Source organism: Carassius gibelio, chromosome B19, assembly GCF_023724105.1.
Source record: "Carassius gibelio isolate Cgi1373 ecotype wild population from Czech Republic chromosome B19, carGib1.2-hapl.c, whole genome shotgun sequence".
Classification (NCBI taxonomy): Eukaryota; Metazoa; Chordata; class Actinopteri; order Cypriniformes; family Cyprinidae; genus Carassius; species Carassius gibelio.
Window position 1 is genome coordinate 20,253,654 of NC_068414.1, and position 16,708 is coordinate 20,270,361.

The 16,708-nt window shown below is 36.6% G+C and overlaps 2 protein-coding genes across 2 annotated transcripts in view; one reads left to right on the forward strand and one right to left on the reverse strand.

Annotated features, from left to right (window-relative positions):
* Window positions 1–2,791: 2,791 nt before the first annotated feature.
* On the reverse strand, window positions 2,792–6,631 carry LOC127978735 (gap junction alpha-4 protein). Its single transcript, XM_052583608.1, has 2 exons — window positions 6,468–6,631; window positions 2,792–4,280 (listed from the first exon to the last, which is right to left on the reverse strand). Exon 2 carries the CDS (start codon window positions 4,275–4,277, stop codon window positions 3,228–3,230), a length of 1,050 nt encoding a protein of 349 aa, XP_052439568.1. The 5' UTR covers window positions 4,278–4,280; window positions 6,468–6,631; the 3' UTR covers window positions 2,792–3,227.
* Window positions 6,632–11,898: 5,267 nt separating this feature from the next.
* The window catches only part of LOC127979551 (disks large-associated protein 3-like), a 182,929-nt gene continuing 178,119 nt past the window's right edge, over window positions 11,899–16,708 (forward strand). The window contains exon 1 of the mRNA XM_052585086.1: window positions 11,899–11,998. The gene's annotated coding sequence lies outside the window, so the exon portion shown is untranslated. The remainder of the gene's footprint in view (window positions 11,999–16,708) is intronic.

Consider the following 16,708-nt stretch of genomic DNA (forward strand, 5'->3'; position numbering starts at 1 on the left):
GTTCATAGTCAAGATGCCATTTTAACAATGACTCAGTTCTCAGTGACTCAAGACTCAGTAATCCTCATCTAGATTAAAAAGAAATGTGCTCTGACTCATCTGTTTCTCTCTGAGATGAGTTGTTCATATGATGATATAATGGGTAAAAAAAAAAAAAAAAAAAAAAAATCAAATGAAAATCTCATAGACTAGCACTGAATGACCGAAGCCATACTGTATATACCGGTGGTGAGCTGCTTAAAATATCCTAGCAGCTATATAGAAATGCACTAAAACCCATCAAAAATACGACAAAATGCTGTATTGGCAACTATGCAGGTAAGCACAATTCCTATTGTATAGACATATATCTCATTGTAAAATTATTTCATTTAGTATTGTACTTGCACGTAATTCACAGTTTAAAGATCTGATGACATCCTGGAACTGCCGCAGGTGGGATTTTACCAAAAACAATGTAACAATAACCACCGCTGGTCCATTGTAAGGTTGATCAAGCCATTTCATTTGTAATGGTTGTGACTTAACGTAAATGCTGTGACAGAGACATTTTCAAAGTATCTTCCACAAAGAAACAATGTCATGCAGGTTTTGAATCACATAAAGGTGAAGAAATAGTGACAGAATTTCCCTTAAACAAATGTTGAGTCCATGTCTAATCTTACCATGTTTTTAAAGACTGTACCATTCATAGATCTGGGTTTAGTACAATTTGTATTTTTATTTATCAAATTAATCAAAAGAGACCGTAGAGACATTTTAAATTACATTAATATGGAAAACAGTTTTAAATCAGTTTAGACTTAATAGTATTACTGTATTTTCAATCAGATAAATATGTATTCATAAGGGGAAAACATTTTAATAAATCTTACCGATGTCAAACTTTGGAAGGGTGATGTATCTTAACATTCCACAGAAGTTCAAGTACACTGATTTTCAGTGACATTCTTGTGTTATTTTTAGGTCTCTGTTTTCTCTGTGGATTTTCTTTGACTTCTTGTTATGGCTATCACTGAGAAGACATGGTTTTTAATCAGTTCAGCTGGCAGGAAGTACATGTGACCATTTTCCACTGCATACATTGGCATATTTGCTTGATACTGCAGCCTTCAGACCCCCTACAGAAAGAAGTTTGGCACTCAGGCTTAAGTCCCCATGGGAAGAAGGTTGACTGGCCACTCGAAGCCACCTCTCATCCAGAAAACACCCACACACCTCCAAGCCCAAAACAGACCGCAGCTTCTAAGGTACGTACCATTCATAGAGCGCTTCAAAACCTGCTTGTTTTTCCTGTCTGAGGCTGGTACGCTGGGAAAGGGAAATGCATCAGCAGTTTGAACAACAATATCAGGATGCAGGAAGCAATCCGCAAGAGTGGCAGCTCATTTTCATTGGTGCTACTCTGTGTAAATCACCTAAGGGCATGCGGGCTGGCAGTATCCCTGCTGGGTTTCACAAATAGAATGACCTTTGTGACCGTATTCAGCAAAGTAACCTCATAATAGCTTAAAGAGAACAGGCATCCATGACTTTAGTTTATTTCATATCTAAAATGACAGACATCTGTTTGCCTGATTAAATCAACTTTGCTGGTCTATTTGATGCATGTGTGGGCATATTAAAGCACAGCTGGCACGATTCAAACAAAAGGAAACACTGCAGAACAAGGTTTTTTTTTTTTTTTTTTGAACTAAATGATTCTATCAGATGGAGAGAGTTTGACAGTCTACCAATCATTCTCTCGCTCACTGTCTTTCTCTTTGTTTGGCAGCCGAGGGGAACTAAAGAGGTCAGTCCTCACCAGCTGTTTGCTGACCCACACATGTTGTGTAGCACCTATAAAGCCTAGTATTGGCAAGAGATGACAGCCTAACCTCTCATGCAGGCCAGCTGCGATAGAGAGAACTATCCATTGGGCAAAGACTACAGGTTATGGTTGGCAACCCCACAAGCACAAGATTCATTAATCTTTCATAGACTGGAGCCCCACTGCGCAGATAACACCCTCTAATAAAACCCAATTTCCATTAGCTATACCTTTTGAGGGGAAAAGTTTTCGTTTTTTTTTTTTTCTTCTCATTGTATTGTTATGATTTGACCCTTTCCGTAAGAAACTGTCCCACCTTGTAAATTACCCATCATTAAATTTTTTCCTGCTCCAGATAAGTGCTTATCATTGTCGGCATGCTCAAAATTGCTAAAAATGATTGCTGTGGAATGTGATGTACTCATGGCCAGACAGGAAAGGAAAGGCCTTGATGATATCGGAAGGCTGTCTTCTCTGAAAAATGTATAATATTTTAAAACAACCATCAAATAACAACAGTGTAAGGCAATGAATTTTTGTCCCTATTTGTTTCTTGTAAATATTAAGCATTTTAGTATGTTTTAAGTTTATTTATGAAGTATTTACTCGGGAACATCTTCTCACTTTGTATATCGCTACAGCGATAGCTACATATCTGAAGTTTTGCGAAAATGTAGATGCAGGTTTTTCCAATAAACGTGACAGGTTGGCTGTGTAGGTTCATTCATGCCATCTTTGATTTGTTCTTGTAGTTCTTGTAAATTACAACTTGTAAAAAAAGAGTGCTGACTTGTGCCAATGCACAATAAATGCAGTATACTTCTGTTTAATAATTACTATATTTGGGTGACAATCTTAATAATTAAGGATGATATTAAAATAAACAAAAAAACAATTAATTACATGCATTACGACGTGGCATAAATGCAGAATACTGTATATATCGAACAAAGACCTAATCATGTAAGAAGTCCAAAAATGGAAGAAATACCAGAAATCTTTTAATGAAAATAAATATTCAATCAAGTATAAAATCATTCATAAATACATTTTAAATATTGTTTATACAGTTGGTTGGTATGGTTTAACTTTGATTTTGGTCTCAAATCCTGTATATGATGTACATTACCTTATCTGTACCATCTGTAGTCATTATGTTTTTAGACTTTGTGCTTGTTTCTCTTAGGCTCATGGTTCGACTAGCCTATTTCTTGACCTTCCTGACCGCTTCTCAAAACGAATCACTACTTGAGAGGCTCCTGTATCTGGCCACCGATCACAAAAGACAGTTCATCCCAAGGCACAGCCCTGCCTATCTAAGCAAAGGAAATGGCTCTCGAATGTACAGTAAACCACTAACAGTCATTTAAACATGTAGTTCCCCAAAATGGAGTCCTTGGTTCTCATTTAGTGGTCCTCACACATAATGTTTCGGTTCATCTTCAGTCTTGTGGTGTTTTTTATGAAGATTGTTTTTGGTTAAGGCAGGTTTTACATTGCTCATGCACTTTGAGTAGCTAGGAAGCATGTCCTCTGCTATAGCAGGGTCTCTTTTTTCCCAGTTCAACCCTGATGCAGGGTAGCCATCATGTGCTACAGGAAGAAAGAGATGGTTTCTTTCCTCAAATGATGGCATTTGAGCTTTAGCTGGTTCTTTTCTTGAAGAAGTCACCCTAGTAAGTTTATTAACGTCCTCCTCGCTTTGAAATCTCTTCTCTAGTCGATGTGTTACTGCTAGCTGAAGCAGATGGAGAAGCTCCACAACGTTGAGAAGAACAGAGACTGCGGCAATGACCTGGGTGTATATGGTGAAGATCGTTTTTTCAGTGGGTCGTGAGACAAAACAGTCCACCGTGTGAGGACAGGGAAACCGCTGGCACTCATACTTTGCCTCGATTACAAACCCATAAAGGATCCACAGACCCACAATGAAGCCTATCTCAATGAGAACCTTTAATACAATGCTAGTCGCATAAGCACACAGCAGTTTCCCTTTGAGCTTTGGAGGTCCTGGAGCTTTGTGGTTCTTCTCTTTTTCCTTCTTCTCGCTCTCTTCGTCTTCCTCCTTTATTACCTCCAACTTAAACTCGTTGGTTTTTCTCCGTCTCTCTCTTCTGCCCTCCTCCTCCTCCTCCTTCTCCTCCAGCCTCTTTTCATTTCTAGCCCTCAGGGCCACATAGCCAAAGTAGAAAATGGTTGGTGTTGAGACAAAGATGACCTGCAGAACAAAGAAACGGAAGTGGGAGATGGGAAAGGCCTTGTCATAGCAGACGGACTCACAGCCAGGCTGTTTGGTGTTGCAGACGAAGTCGGACTGCTCGTCGTCCCATGCAGATTCGACCGCCGTGCCAAGCACAAGCATGCGGAAGAGGAAGAGCACGGTTAGCCACACGCGCCCCACGCCAGTCGAGTACTCCTGACCTTCCTCTAGCAGGTGCTCCAGAAAACCCCAGTCAGCTCTGGACATCCTCTACACAGGCAGAAATATAGGCTTGAGAATGTGAACCATGTATAGAAACAGATTTTCCTCTCAATTATCTGGGTAGACAGCATGAGTCACTCTCAAGACCACCTCTAAGAATAATGCCTCTGATCATTCAGGTTGTCCAGATTTAATAAGGAACAGACTGATTTTGTTTTTCATTAGTCCTGCAATTACTGAAGCAGGTTGGCAACATACTTTTTCTGTTTAATCATTTTTAATTTTGCATGGGCAATTTGAACTTTTGTTGAGGTGAGGCTATTTTATGAAGAGCTGTAAAATGTACTGAAGTGATTCCAAAAGCTGTGATATCTTAAAATTAGCTTGTTAATCATTTAAGTATAACCTAGTTTCATTTTAAGTCAATCTGTAATTAATCATTAGGTGCATATGTATTTGGGCTTGGTAAAAATTGATTTATGTTTTGAAAAAAGTCTCTTGTCTAAAAAAAAAAAAAAAAGGTTTATTCCTGTGATGGCAAAGCTGGATATTCCAGTCTTCAGTGTCACATGATCAATGATTTGCTGCTCTAGAAACATTTCTTATTATTACCAGTGTTGAAAAGAGTTGTGCTGCTTAATAGTTTTGTGAAAACTGTAGTTTTTTGTTTACAAAATATTTTGATTAGAAATATAGTTTAGTGTGTTCATTAGAAATACAATATTTTGTAACATTATGAAGGTGTTACTGTCAGGTATGATCAAATTAATTTGACCTTGCAGAATAAGATTTTAAAATGAAATTAAATTAATATTTTTTATTATACTAAATTGGGATGCACAATTTATTATTTAGTGAGCCAAATATTAGTGTTTTCGATTCTTTTTATATATCAGTCAAACACTGGATAATTATTTGTGCAGGCTTATTCACTCTATTTTGGTTACATTTGCCATCATATAAAACTCAGTTAAGTTATTCTTTAAAAACACTATTAAAAATGTAATAGCTTTTAAATGTAATCATTAGTAAATCTCAGAATTAATATCCATTGTTCATTATAATGTTGTGATGCCTACTGACTTGTAGTGTACATATCTGGTTTTAGTTTCAGTTTTATTTGTATATAAATAAAAAAGAACACAGTAAATAATGTAGTAATAATAATAATTATTAGATACATTTAAAATACATATTGATAATACCAGCTATCAAGCTAAATGAACCATTTAACAGTGCTAGAGAGAAAAGAGCATGGATGACCAACCCTGGCCCCTGCACAATGAGAGTTAGTCATCATGGACAGAGCGTTTAATAATGTGTAATCAAGCGTGTGCTACTAACGAGAAAGCCCATCTCTTTTCACAGAAAGCCCATGGGATGCATGGCCGCAGCATTCCCTCTTAAAACGATTCACATTTATGTAAACATCCCATCAACGATGCTAGATAGCAAACTGTCCTTATGTGTTTGCTTATTTATTTTCCAATTTCTTTTGGTTGGAGGCTTGGTTTGTTTGTGTTTGCTTACACGAACACCAGGCAGATCTGTTCTAAACTTTTAAAACTGTTCTAAGGAATACTTTTGTGTCATGGCTAAAGGGGTGATCTTAAAATTATTTAGCCAGAGGAACTGTCTGAAGTAGTTGTGTCTTTTATAATAAAGAAATATGTGAATTTAGGAACTTATGTTCACAGACATTTAGTTTTCAGAAATTGCTAAAATTTGTAAAGAAAATTTCAAGTTTCAGTTTTCTTTCTTATTCTTTTTTTAATATATATATATATATATATATATATATATATATATATATATATATATATATATATATATATATATATATATATATATATATATATATCCTTACTGTAGACTATATATGTAAAAGTGTGTGTGTGTGTGTGTGTGTGTGTGTGTGTGTATGCACACACACACACACAAACAAACTTTTACAACCTGAACTAAATCAATAACAAAAAGTGGTTGTGTTTTCAATCATATTCAATAAAAAGCCAATAACAAATATTATATACAGCAGTTCAGAAGTTCACAAATATTCAAATAAAGAGCATTTCATACTTTTAGAAGTTTTTGAATTGACAATGATATATGTTGAAGATTTGGTTGTTGAGTAAATGTCTTTTATCATGGCAGCAGAATTAAATATTACGTAGCTTCACTCTCATCAGTTGACTGAACTCTAAAACACAGTTTATCATATATGAACGCTCTTACCTGTCAACCCTGTTTTATGTTTATCTTCTGTTATCTGTGTGGGGAGATTCTACCGCTGAGAGTTTTATAAGCCCTTGTGGTCAAAGCCCAGCCGTTTAATCAGAAAAAGAAACAAGTGAGGCAAAGGAAACTTTCCCATGCCTTATAGTGGCCCTCCCACAGGAACTCGGTGCAGGAAAGGGAATGGAGGGATTCAAAAATAGATTTTCTGTGCTAAGCCTTTCAAAGGCCAATTTCGTCGTGGAGAATTACAGTGTTTGAACATGCATATTGCAGTCTGACCTTTTTTGAACTTCAGTTACATGTATTTCTTGTGTTTCAGAGTTTACCCTTATGGAAAGACATTATTTTGAATTTGCACCTAAATAATATTTTCTGGCAAAACCCTAATCATGGTTTAAAATAATTATATATGCATTATGTAATTGATGTGTAATTATTTATACTTCATTACTATTAAGTACATTTTTAGGAGATTGACAAAAATAAATAAATAAGGAGAAACAGATCTGATGTGTATTCTCTGTCTTCACCACAGGGAGGCCCTATAGTCTAGCAACGAAGAGGCGGCTGCATAGAGGAATACACATGCTAAAATGACTAATTATTGTATTTTCATTGTTAATTTGCAGCCTTAATCGATCTTTTGTCTTCCCTGCGCAGGTAAAGACATCAGATGAAATGCTGCCTAAAAAAGGCACAATCAATTGATGGACATTTTTTTTTTAGATGGTTGACAAGTTGATAATGAGGCAGTAAGCTGAATTCACATTTAACCCTACCTTACACCTCAGTGCATTTGGGTATAAAAGAAGTTAATAATTTGACTGAGGTAACTATCATGCCTCCATGGATTTTTATTTATTTATTTATTTTTTGTCTCCACTAAACCTTAAGTTTATAGCTCTGGGGGGAAAACAATCTGTTTAAAGTGATTATTATTTCATTTAAACCGAGGAGCTTGTTGTGCGCTCGCTTATTACATTTTTGGAGGAATAATATTTATAATTCATGTACATATGAAATATTCATGCTTATAATGCTTTTCATCCTCTTCCTTTGTTTACTGCATTTTGAAAACATTTGGTTTGCTACAGTTAGCACAGGCCGTAGCAAAGAAATCTGCTCCTAAAGCCTGATGAACTAATTCCTAGATAACCCTGTGAAATATCAGCGCATTATTATTTCTTATTCTTGAGTCCTTCCATTTATTTATTTATTTTTTATAAATCGACTAACGACCTCAGTGTTTATTCCCCATGGTAGTCTTTTCCTTGTACTCAGCATCACAGAAAGCAGGAAGAGTTTCCCAGTGAACCATTCCAATCAGTGCTGCACCATAAAAACTGTCAATATGTTGATAGGTTACTGACATAAAGACTTCTGTTTAATCTGCCGGCAGGTTACAGGCAAGAAAGCATTTCTAAAAGCTGGTTAAATTGACAGTGAATCACCCTGACAAGCTGAGCTCTCGGTGTAGGATTGTTATTATGCTCATAAATGTTTGCTTTGAGCAGTAAAAAGTGCCAACATTTATGATACCCAACAATTATCCTGGAACACATCAATTTTTACATAGTCTAAAATTAAGTTTTAACTGTATTGTCATAAAGAATACTCTGCTTATGCTTAATACATTTTATTGCTAACATAAATACAATTTTATTATATACATTTTATATTAATATTAATACATTTATTATATATTTTTTTCCTCCTATAAAGTTAGCATTTGACTTACGATTATTTGTTATGTAGTGCACAAGTCAGTTTTGAAGCTTGAAAGCTCCAGTTCTCTTGATTTTATTTGTGTGGAAAAGAATAGCCAGTATTATTACAATTTTATCTGTATAAAACACATATTCACACAGGTTTGGAGCAACACGAGGGTGAGAAAATGGTCACAGGGGTGAACTAATACATTAACTACTTACAGTATATTGTAAGAGCTGGAGTATCGTTTAGGCAGGAGAGGCAGAGGACAGCTGTGTGGGGGCACATTCCTGGGATTCTGTCGCTATCACATTTTTCACGTCCTCTGATTCAGTCTACACATGGGAGGTGGAGGCTGTGACCGCACACTAAATTCAGAGGTGACCTTTAGCTGTGATTTGACAGAAAGCCTCAGTGGAAATTTGATTTCGGTTTTGTTCTGTCCTGCAATTGCCAGGACACACTGTGGGATGGAGACGTGTTGTGATATGCCTTGTGTATCACAAGACCATGTGATAGCTTGAGTAAATATCAATGTCCCTGCTGCCTGTCCCAGAGTGTGCAATTTATGAATGCATGAAACAAACATGTGAGCATGATATTAAAATACAACCAAGTTTATGAATCATGAAATAGCTTTGAGCTTACCGTTACCATTCGAGCCTTACTGTGATTTAGAAACAATCTGTGAGATGTTCACGCTCTAAATTGTGCTGATTGATGAAACATGCATTATGAAAATGTGGAGCCTTGTGTAAGGTTGAAGGCTCTTTATGTTATTACAGCACCAGACACTAAGCAGCCATTACTCAACCATATAATAGTAAATGTGGCTTCTCCTGTAATTATAGGCCTGCTCTATCCCCTCTCTATCATATTTAACTAAGAACCCGTGTCTAAAGGATAAATTAAAGTCAATATCGCACAATATGTTTCTAAATGATCATTTACTTCAATGTACTAAAATTACCCTCCACCAGATGTGTTTCACCCATCACAAATCACCACTTTCATCCATAGCTTATATCACTGTCATCTACAGTTATAGTGCATAGTGGCAGGGGACTGTCTCTCAGATGCTTAATTGAATCTGTACGGAAAGAATGATGCAAAAATGTTACCATAATTTTGAGGCTGTACTGCTTCAAGCACTGTTGCTGAAACTTACATCAGAGATTCATAAGGGAAGTGTGCTTAATAAAGTTTTTATAATGCGATACAATACCTTTTTTGCAAGATTTTTGCATAAATGAAAATATTTATCAGAGTAGATTTTAACTATTACAGTGACATTACATCTTTGAGATGTACAAAGTATAATGCTAAGGGGTACTTGACAATATATAATACATTTTTATCATGATATAATATCAATATTCATAAAAAAACAGGGTCTATATTAAATATATCAAAAGTGACAGTAAACACTGAAAATGTAGCTTTGCAATTACAGGAAAATATTACATAATAAAATAGAAAACAGTTATTTTAAGTTGTAGTATTATTTCACATTGTTACTGTTTTACTGTATCAAATAAAAAGGCTTCGTGTTTCAAAACCATGCTTTCGACCAATCACTATTCTGTATGTAAATGTTACAATGACATCACTGTTGGCTGTTATATTTGCAATTTTTTATCCGTGTATGTCAATGGGACTTGCTCTTTAATTAGAGCTCTTCAGCTGATCTGAGATCTGCTGCAACACAGCTGCATAGTAATCGTTCTTGCAGTCGCTGGCCAAGGTGCTGAACATAATTAAATCATCCAATGCAACAGAAACAGGACTTCACACCTTTAGTATCCTCCTTTGAGCCTTTGTGTAATTGTTCCCATGAAAAAATTACTCTAGACTTTGATTTGGAGAGCCATGCATGTTTTTATGCAGTTTTTGAAAAAGTCATATTCCCGCAGGCTGGCTTACTAATGTGTGTGCAAAGTCTGCAAAGTTACGCTGCATTCATTTGCACAGAGTCTGAGTTGACACCAGAGGCTGTGAAAATAACACTACTGCCTGCCAAATTGTTGCCTGAGCCAGATAAAAAAGCAACCCCAAAAGTGTGATATTCTTTTTTTTTTTTGGAATATTAAATGGCTGGTGACAATGTGTTATTGACACTACAGAACCGCAAGGCTGAAAGCATAAAATTATGTCCAAAGATTAGTTTTCCGTGTTTTAATGAATGAATAAATAAATAAATAAATAGAAATAAACAATTTTGCATATATATATATATATATATATATATATATATATATATATATATATATATATATATATAAACAGTATATATATAAACAGCTGACAAAAGCAAAACAAGTAGGAGTAAGCATTACAGATCACTGAATTTTTACAGAAATGACAGCAAAGCACCCTGATTTGTTTCTCACAAAAATACAGGTTTTCACTTCACAAGACGTTAAATTGATAGACTGAAGTCAACGTGGATTAGCCTACTTGTGGATTATTGTGATGTTTTTATCAGCTGTTTGAACTCTTATTCTGATGGCACCCATTCACTGCAGAGGATCCACTGGTGAGCAAATAATGTACTGCTAAATTTCTCCAAATCTGTTCAGATGAAGAAACAAACTCATCTACATCTTGAATGGCTTGAGGATAGATTAATTTTCAGCAAATTCAAATTTTTGAGTGGACAACATGATTTTACAAAAAAAAAAAAAAAAAAAAAAAAAAACCTTCTTCCATGCAGTTCGTAACATCCACTGCAAAACATTGCCAAATGATTATGTCATGATTATTACAGTAAATATATTTTCAACCAAATAAATAAATATACCAACGTGATTTCCACAGTAGGCTACTATAGGAGGAAGCTTATGTTGTTGCACTTCGGCATGAATACATGTTTGCTGTAGCTTTTGTTAGGCCTATCAATTTTTGTTCCTTTTAATAGTCAGGTTTTGAATGCTGAGTGTTGACGTGTTTCTGCCTTGTTAACAAACAATAACGGCTCACCATAATAGCGCTAAAATTATCTATTTATTTATTAGTAATTTGTTTTGACAGAAAAATTACCTAACCTTATTGATTCCAAGGAAAATTGCGTAATGGTGCATTGTAGGCTACTGTATGAAAAAGCTGTTAAATCTTGCAAAAACCCTGTCAGTTTTTAAACTGCTGATGCGTCACCACATGAAATATCATTTTAGTCCACTCACTACCTGCTGCTTTCTTAACCCTCGTATTCTGTCGACAATTACTTTATTAATCATTTACTTTTCCTGTCGATCCTTTTAATTAGTCTCGCTGACGTAATCACACACTATATTACACAAGCTATCCGTCTAGTATAGGCTACTTTTCAGTAATAAACTAGCATCCATTTTAGTTAAGTAATTAATGCTTAATATCAATTTGACCCCGACATATACTGTAGGGGGAAAAACAACTAGCAGCAGTGCTCTTTTGTTTCAAAGCACTGGAGATCCGTTGCTTCATGGATCCCGCATCAGTCCTGCTGACATCGTATCCCACACGTTGGTTTTATTTCTTCACTTTAAAAACCTTCCTAAACCACAGTAACAGCAGCATATTCATTCGTTAAGAAGCGGATTCGTTCTTCGGATGTATTTGCATGTCGTCTCGTGTGCGAGCGCATCTCTCTGCCCCTCCTCCCAGTGAGGTGCTGCGGGGACCAATGGAAAGGCGAGGCTGGGACAGAGGGAATCCTGAGCGCTGCTGTCAGGATCTCAAACGGACCGTCCTCACGCGCAACGAACCCTCGGCCCGGAGGAATATTGAATAGCTATTATCAGTACGGGAATGCGAGTCTGACATCCTAACTTAAACGCAAGGTAAGCAGAACGCGGATGCCTCTTTAATGCATTGCATGCATTGCGTGGTTTTCTTGAGTCCTTTAAGTTAAAAGCTGGATACAATATGCAAATATCAGTTGGAAGCTGTCACAGTGCGCATGGACTTACCTTTTAAGATTATCTACTCACATCGCAAACATGTTTTGGATGATAGGGTTACGGGTTATGCCTCAAAGGAAATGTTGGAAGCCCATACTAGTGGGTACTTCCTGCATGGCAAGATATGATGCTTGTTATATATTTATTATTATTATTATTATTATTATTTAAGATGACTACTGGGTCATCTTGAGCACCATGTACTAAATCAACCCATCTGCCTGGCTTCATCTCATGAGACTTTTGTGTGCAGCTGTGATAACTTGACAGCACTTGGAAGTTTTGTCACGGAGCTCTGGAGCCGTTACGGATCTAAGCACTATGGGGGATTATCAGGGACCTCTGAACCTTGGAGCAAATTAAGTTAATGAATGTCCTGAACAGGGATGCGCTAAACAGCATCACACTCATGCTAAAGGTCCGCAGACTGAGTGAGACTGTCAAAGCACATTATATGTGAAGGCTTCTGAACTGTAAGTTAGTGGTTTTGTCATAAAAAAGCTGTATGCATATGTGGATCAAATCATGTGATTCTGTAGGAAGGTATTGATTCAAATTCGTCTTCTCACCCAGTTTGTTGCATGAAAGCTATGGGCCGTGTAAGTGGAGAGTTAATGAACTCATTTGATATAGGATCTGAAAAATGGATGTTAAGGGTGTGTTTTGCAGGGTCTTCAAGGCAAATGCTCACGAAGCATTTAATATTGATTCTTCTCAATGTGACTCACTCTGTTTTCCATATCACAGGTACATCTAGTTTAAATACAAGAGAAGTGGGTCAAAATATGATAAACGTGTCACAAGATCATTAGCATTGATCTGTTGTTTGATGTCTTGATGTTACTGTGCGGTGTAGTTTCTGCAGCTCAAGCAGAGGTGATTGAATAAGTAGGTTAACTAACTGTTCATTGACTCAATTATATTTCGGCCTTATTTAGAAAAATGACACGTGAACTGCTGTGTTTGATTCATTTCGCTCCGCTGGCATAGAGGCTTTTGCTTGGGGGGGAAAGAGAAGATATACCTAATTGTTGGGAAGGAAAAAAGGGATCAGAGCTAATTATGCCAAGATAAACGCTTTGGTTATTTATATCCTCCAAATCCGTTTAATTCTCCTCATTGTCAAAAAAGCTTGAGATAATGGAAGCGTATTTATGAGTACACGATTATGTGTTTTATCTAATGTTAAAGTCTGGCGGGTGGGATTTTTTTCGGCGTCACTGAGGTTATGTTGGAATCCTTCTATTTTTCAAGTTACTTGCTAATTAAAGTTCATTCTATTATAGGCAAATTAGAGCAAAAGGGTTTAATTTAGGTTTGAGACTGGTGCGGAGCAAGCAAATGTCTTTGCTGTTGACTTTTCCTCCCTCAACAATAGACCATTGCCTTAACACTTCTGCCCTGCCTATTTATAAAGGAAGCCTTTGGGGACTTACACTGCAGGCTATCTGCCTGTCCATTTATATTTTGACCACCACTGTGAAGTTTGTAGTAGCTAAACAGACAGTCCCTCATGCTCTGAAGGCACAGAACAGTTCCTTCAGCATTTTCACACATATTCATGTAAGACCTCATCTTTACTCAGATTCAGAGAGCAGTTATCCCCTCTGAGATTCCTTCTCTAGCTCCTGATTCCTCTTGATTTATCTTAAGCACAATGCCGTAGCCGTATCCAAACACACTGATTATGAAGATTTTCTGCAATGAGGCACTGGGCCTCAGAGGGAGCTATTCAGAGGTGGCTCTGACTTAAAGGGATAGTGCACTCAGAAATGAACATGCTGTCATTAATTACTCACCCTCATGTTATGCCAAACTTGCAGACCTTCCCAAAGACCTTCATTCATCTTCAGATAACAGATTAGAATATTACTGATGAAATCTGAGAGCTCTCTGACCCTCCATACACAGAAAGGGTCCAACCACATTCAAGGTCCAGAAATGTACCAAAGAACATTAAAAAAATGTGATGTCAGTAGTTCAGCTGTAATGTTATCAAGCTAAGAGAATACATTCTGTGTGCAAGAAAAACAACAACAATTTGCTCCTCCGTGTTAAACTTAGCACCATTTTGGAGAATATCAAGATGCATTCGCATGCTTTAATCTGCATGTAAATGGTGCATGCATTGTGATACTCTCCAAAATGGTGCTAAGGTTGACACAAAGGAGAAGAAATGTTGAATAAATCATTATTTTACATTATTATTGCACACAAAAAGTATTCTTGTAGCTTCATAAAATTACGATTGAACCACTGATGTCACATGGGCTATTGTGTCGATGTTCTGGGTACGTTTCTTGGCCTTGACAGTAGGAGGTTCAGAAAGCTATCATATTTCATCAAAAATATCTTTGGAAAAACATAAGGGTGAGTAATTAATGACAGAAATATAGAGCATCCCATAATAAAAAAGAGGCCATTTTGGATTTTGGGTATCAATAAAGGAGTTTACTGGTATCTGAGTGCTTTATGAGCCAGTCCTGAATATAGAAAGGAACTCATATGTTCAGAGCATTTTCTTTGGCTCATATAATTAGGTTCAGTAAAGAATGATCTACTTCTCAGGAACTATTTTTAGCTGTATGGGTTTTTTTTTAGTAAGTATATGGTTCTTTGCAGATTGAAAGTTGTAGTTTCTTTAGATCAGCATGTTGGTTTCTGGGTTATTTAAAGCATCAATGTTTCCAGCAGGGATTTTCAAACCTTTTCCTGCTAAGTATTTTAAAGAGACCCACTGACTGAGATATACAGACTTATTATATTATATTATATTATATTATATTATATTATATTATATTATATTATATTATATTATATTATATTATATTATATTATATTATATTATGTATGGTTAGTTACAGTCCTTGGTTCTGATTGGTTAGCAGCAGTGTTTTATTCACGAATCACGATATAACACAGCTTTGACTGCTTCACCCAACAGTTTTGGGCATCACTCACTGTGCACCACCCTTAGCAACATAAACAAATATGTTTATATTTAAGTAATTTAAGTAATATAGGGTCAAAACTGTTCCATGTATATAATTTATTTTAGCGAAATTAAATCTTTTTTAATTTTTAATTTATTTATTGATTTAATGAAGCATGAGTGACCCCTGCTGGTGTTGTGTTGCATCATTCATCTTTGTTTTTGAGACCACGTCCTCCTCCTTCAAAGCCCACTACTGTTTTCGAAATGAGGAGGGAATATTACTGTATTTATTTGTTTCTGTTTCAGGTATGTTTCTGTATTTAAATATGTCTACACTGTAATGACACTTCTGAATATGTTTTAAACTAAAAGATGGAAAACAGACGTTTTCATATGCTGAGAGATAAGATGTATGTGTGTGAGTATATAAATAACGTATGTGATGTTAAAAAATAAATGACACAGCGGATGAGAAGAGTTCCTATTCTCTGTTTGTATTTGAGCTCCTTAAGATGAGGCATGCTACAGAACATTCTCTTGACATTTACTGTTTAAATTATTACATTTGTTTTAATTTAATAGCTTTTATTTGGCAGAATAGAACAGTGATGTCAGGCTGTAGAACAGTTTTGGATCTGTCATTGCCTTTATTTTCAAGTGTGTATGTGAGAGTGTTAACATTTGCAGGAAAGGTGCTGCCATTTTGCCTGATGATATGTTTGCTTTTCCGTATGATTAAGACTTGCTATTCTGGGTGGTGGAAACGGCTCTGATCAGCTTTGCCAATGACTAAGTGCCATTCATAGACACATGAAGAGTTGACAGGCATTGTTTGAGTGGTAAGTAATTATTATAATCATGCTAGAGGTCTGTTGTAAGGGTCTGTCAGGAAAATACAAAAGAAAATAGTTTTGATTCCTATATGGAAATCCGTAAAAAGAAATTACCAGGACTGTAAACAGAGCTCCCTGGTAAGTTACAAAGAAAGGGGACGATTAGTTGAATGGATAATCCGTAATGGAAAAGATCACGTACAACAGTCAAAATATTATCTAACATTTTGATGGTCTTCATAACTTATTTGTCTATTCCAAGAAAGGAAAAGCGAAACACACATGAGCCGCTAGAGGAAAAAATGATGTAATATGTGGAAAGATCTGATTTAAAGTAAGCATCAAACGAGTCCAATGTATCAGGGCACATCAATACATGGCTGGAAGCTTAAAGATGCGGTTTATAATTAGTACAAATGTATCTGCACGGAGAAAACAAATTACATTTTTGCCCATTCGTTTTGATATTCTCTGTGATCTGGTTCTACACTGGGCCTTTTCACCCCTCCCGATCCATCCCAGCCATGAAGCGGACACTTGTGAGCAAAACTAGCAGGCTATTGCTGGGCTAACTGAGTACTGCAGTGCTCCTGAAGCACATGTAACGGAGGCCAGCGAGTAGTGCTGTGCAGGTAAACCTCACTCCCCGATCTCAAGAGACGCACTAGCGACAGACGCTAGTGGCTGTAGCCATTTAGCCTCCTTGTTAGTGCGTCCGCCTCCCATGCCGGAAGACCCGGGTTCGAGTCCTGCTCGGATCGAGTGCGAGGAGTGTCAGAGAGGACCCGGGTGAGAGGGGTTACATTGGTGCCGTGACCCGGA

Coding starts and splice junctions, on each gene's coding strand:
- LOC127978735 (XM_052583608.1), bottom strand. CDS start 4,277: ATGTCCAGAGCTGACTGGGGTTTTCTGGAGCACCTGCTAGAGGAAGGT.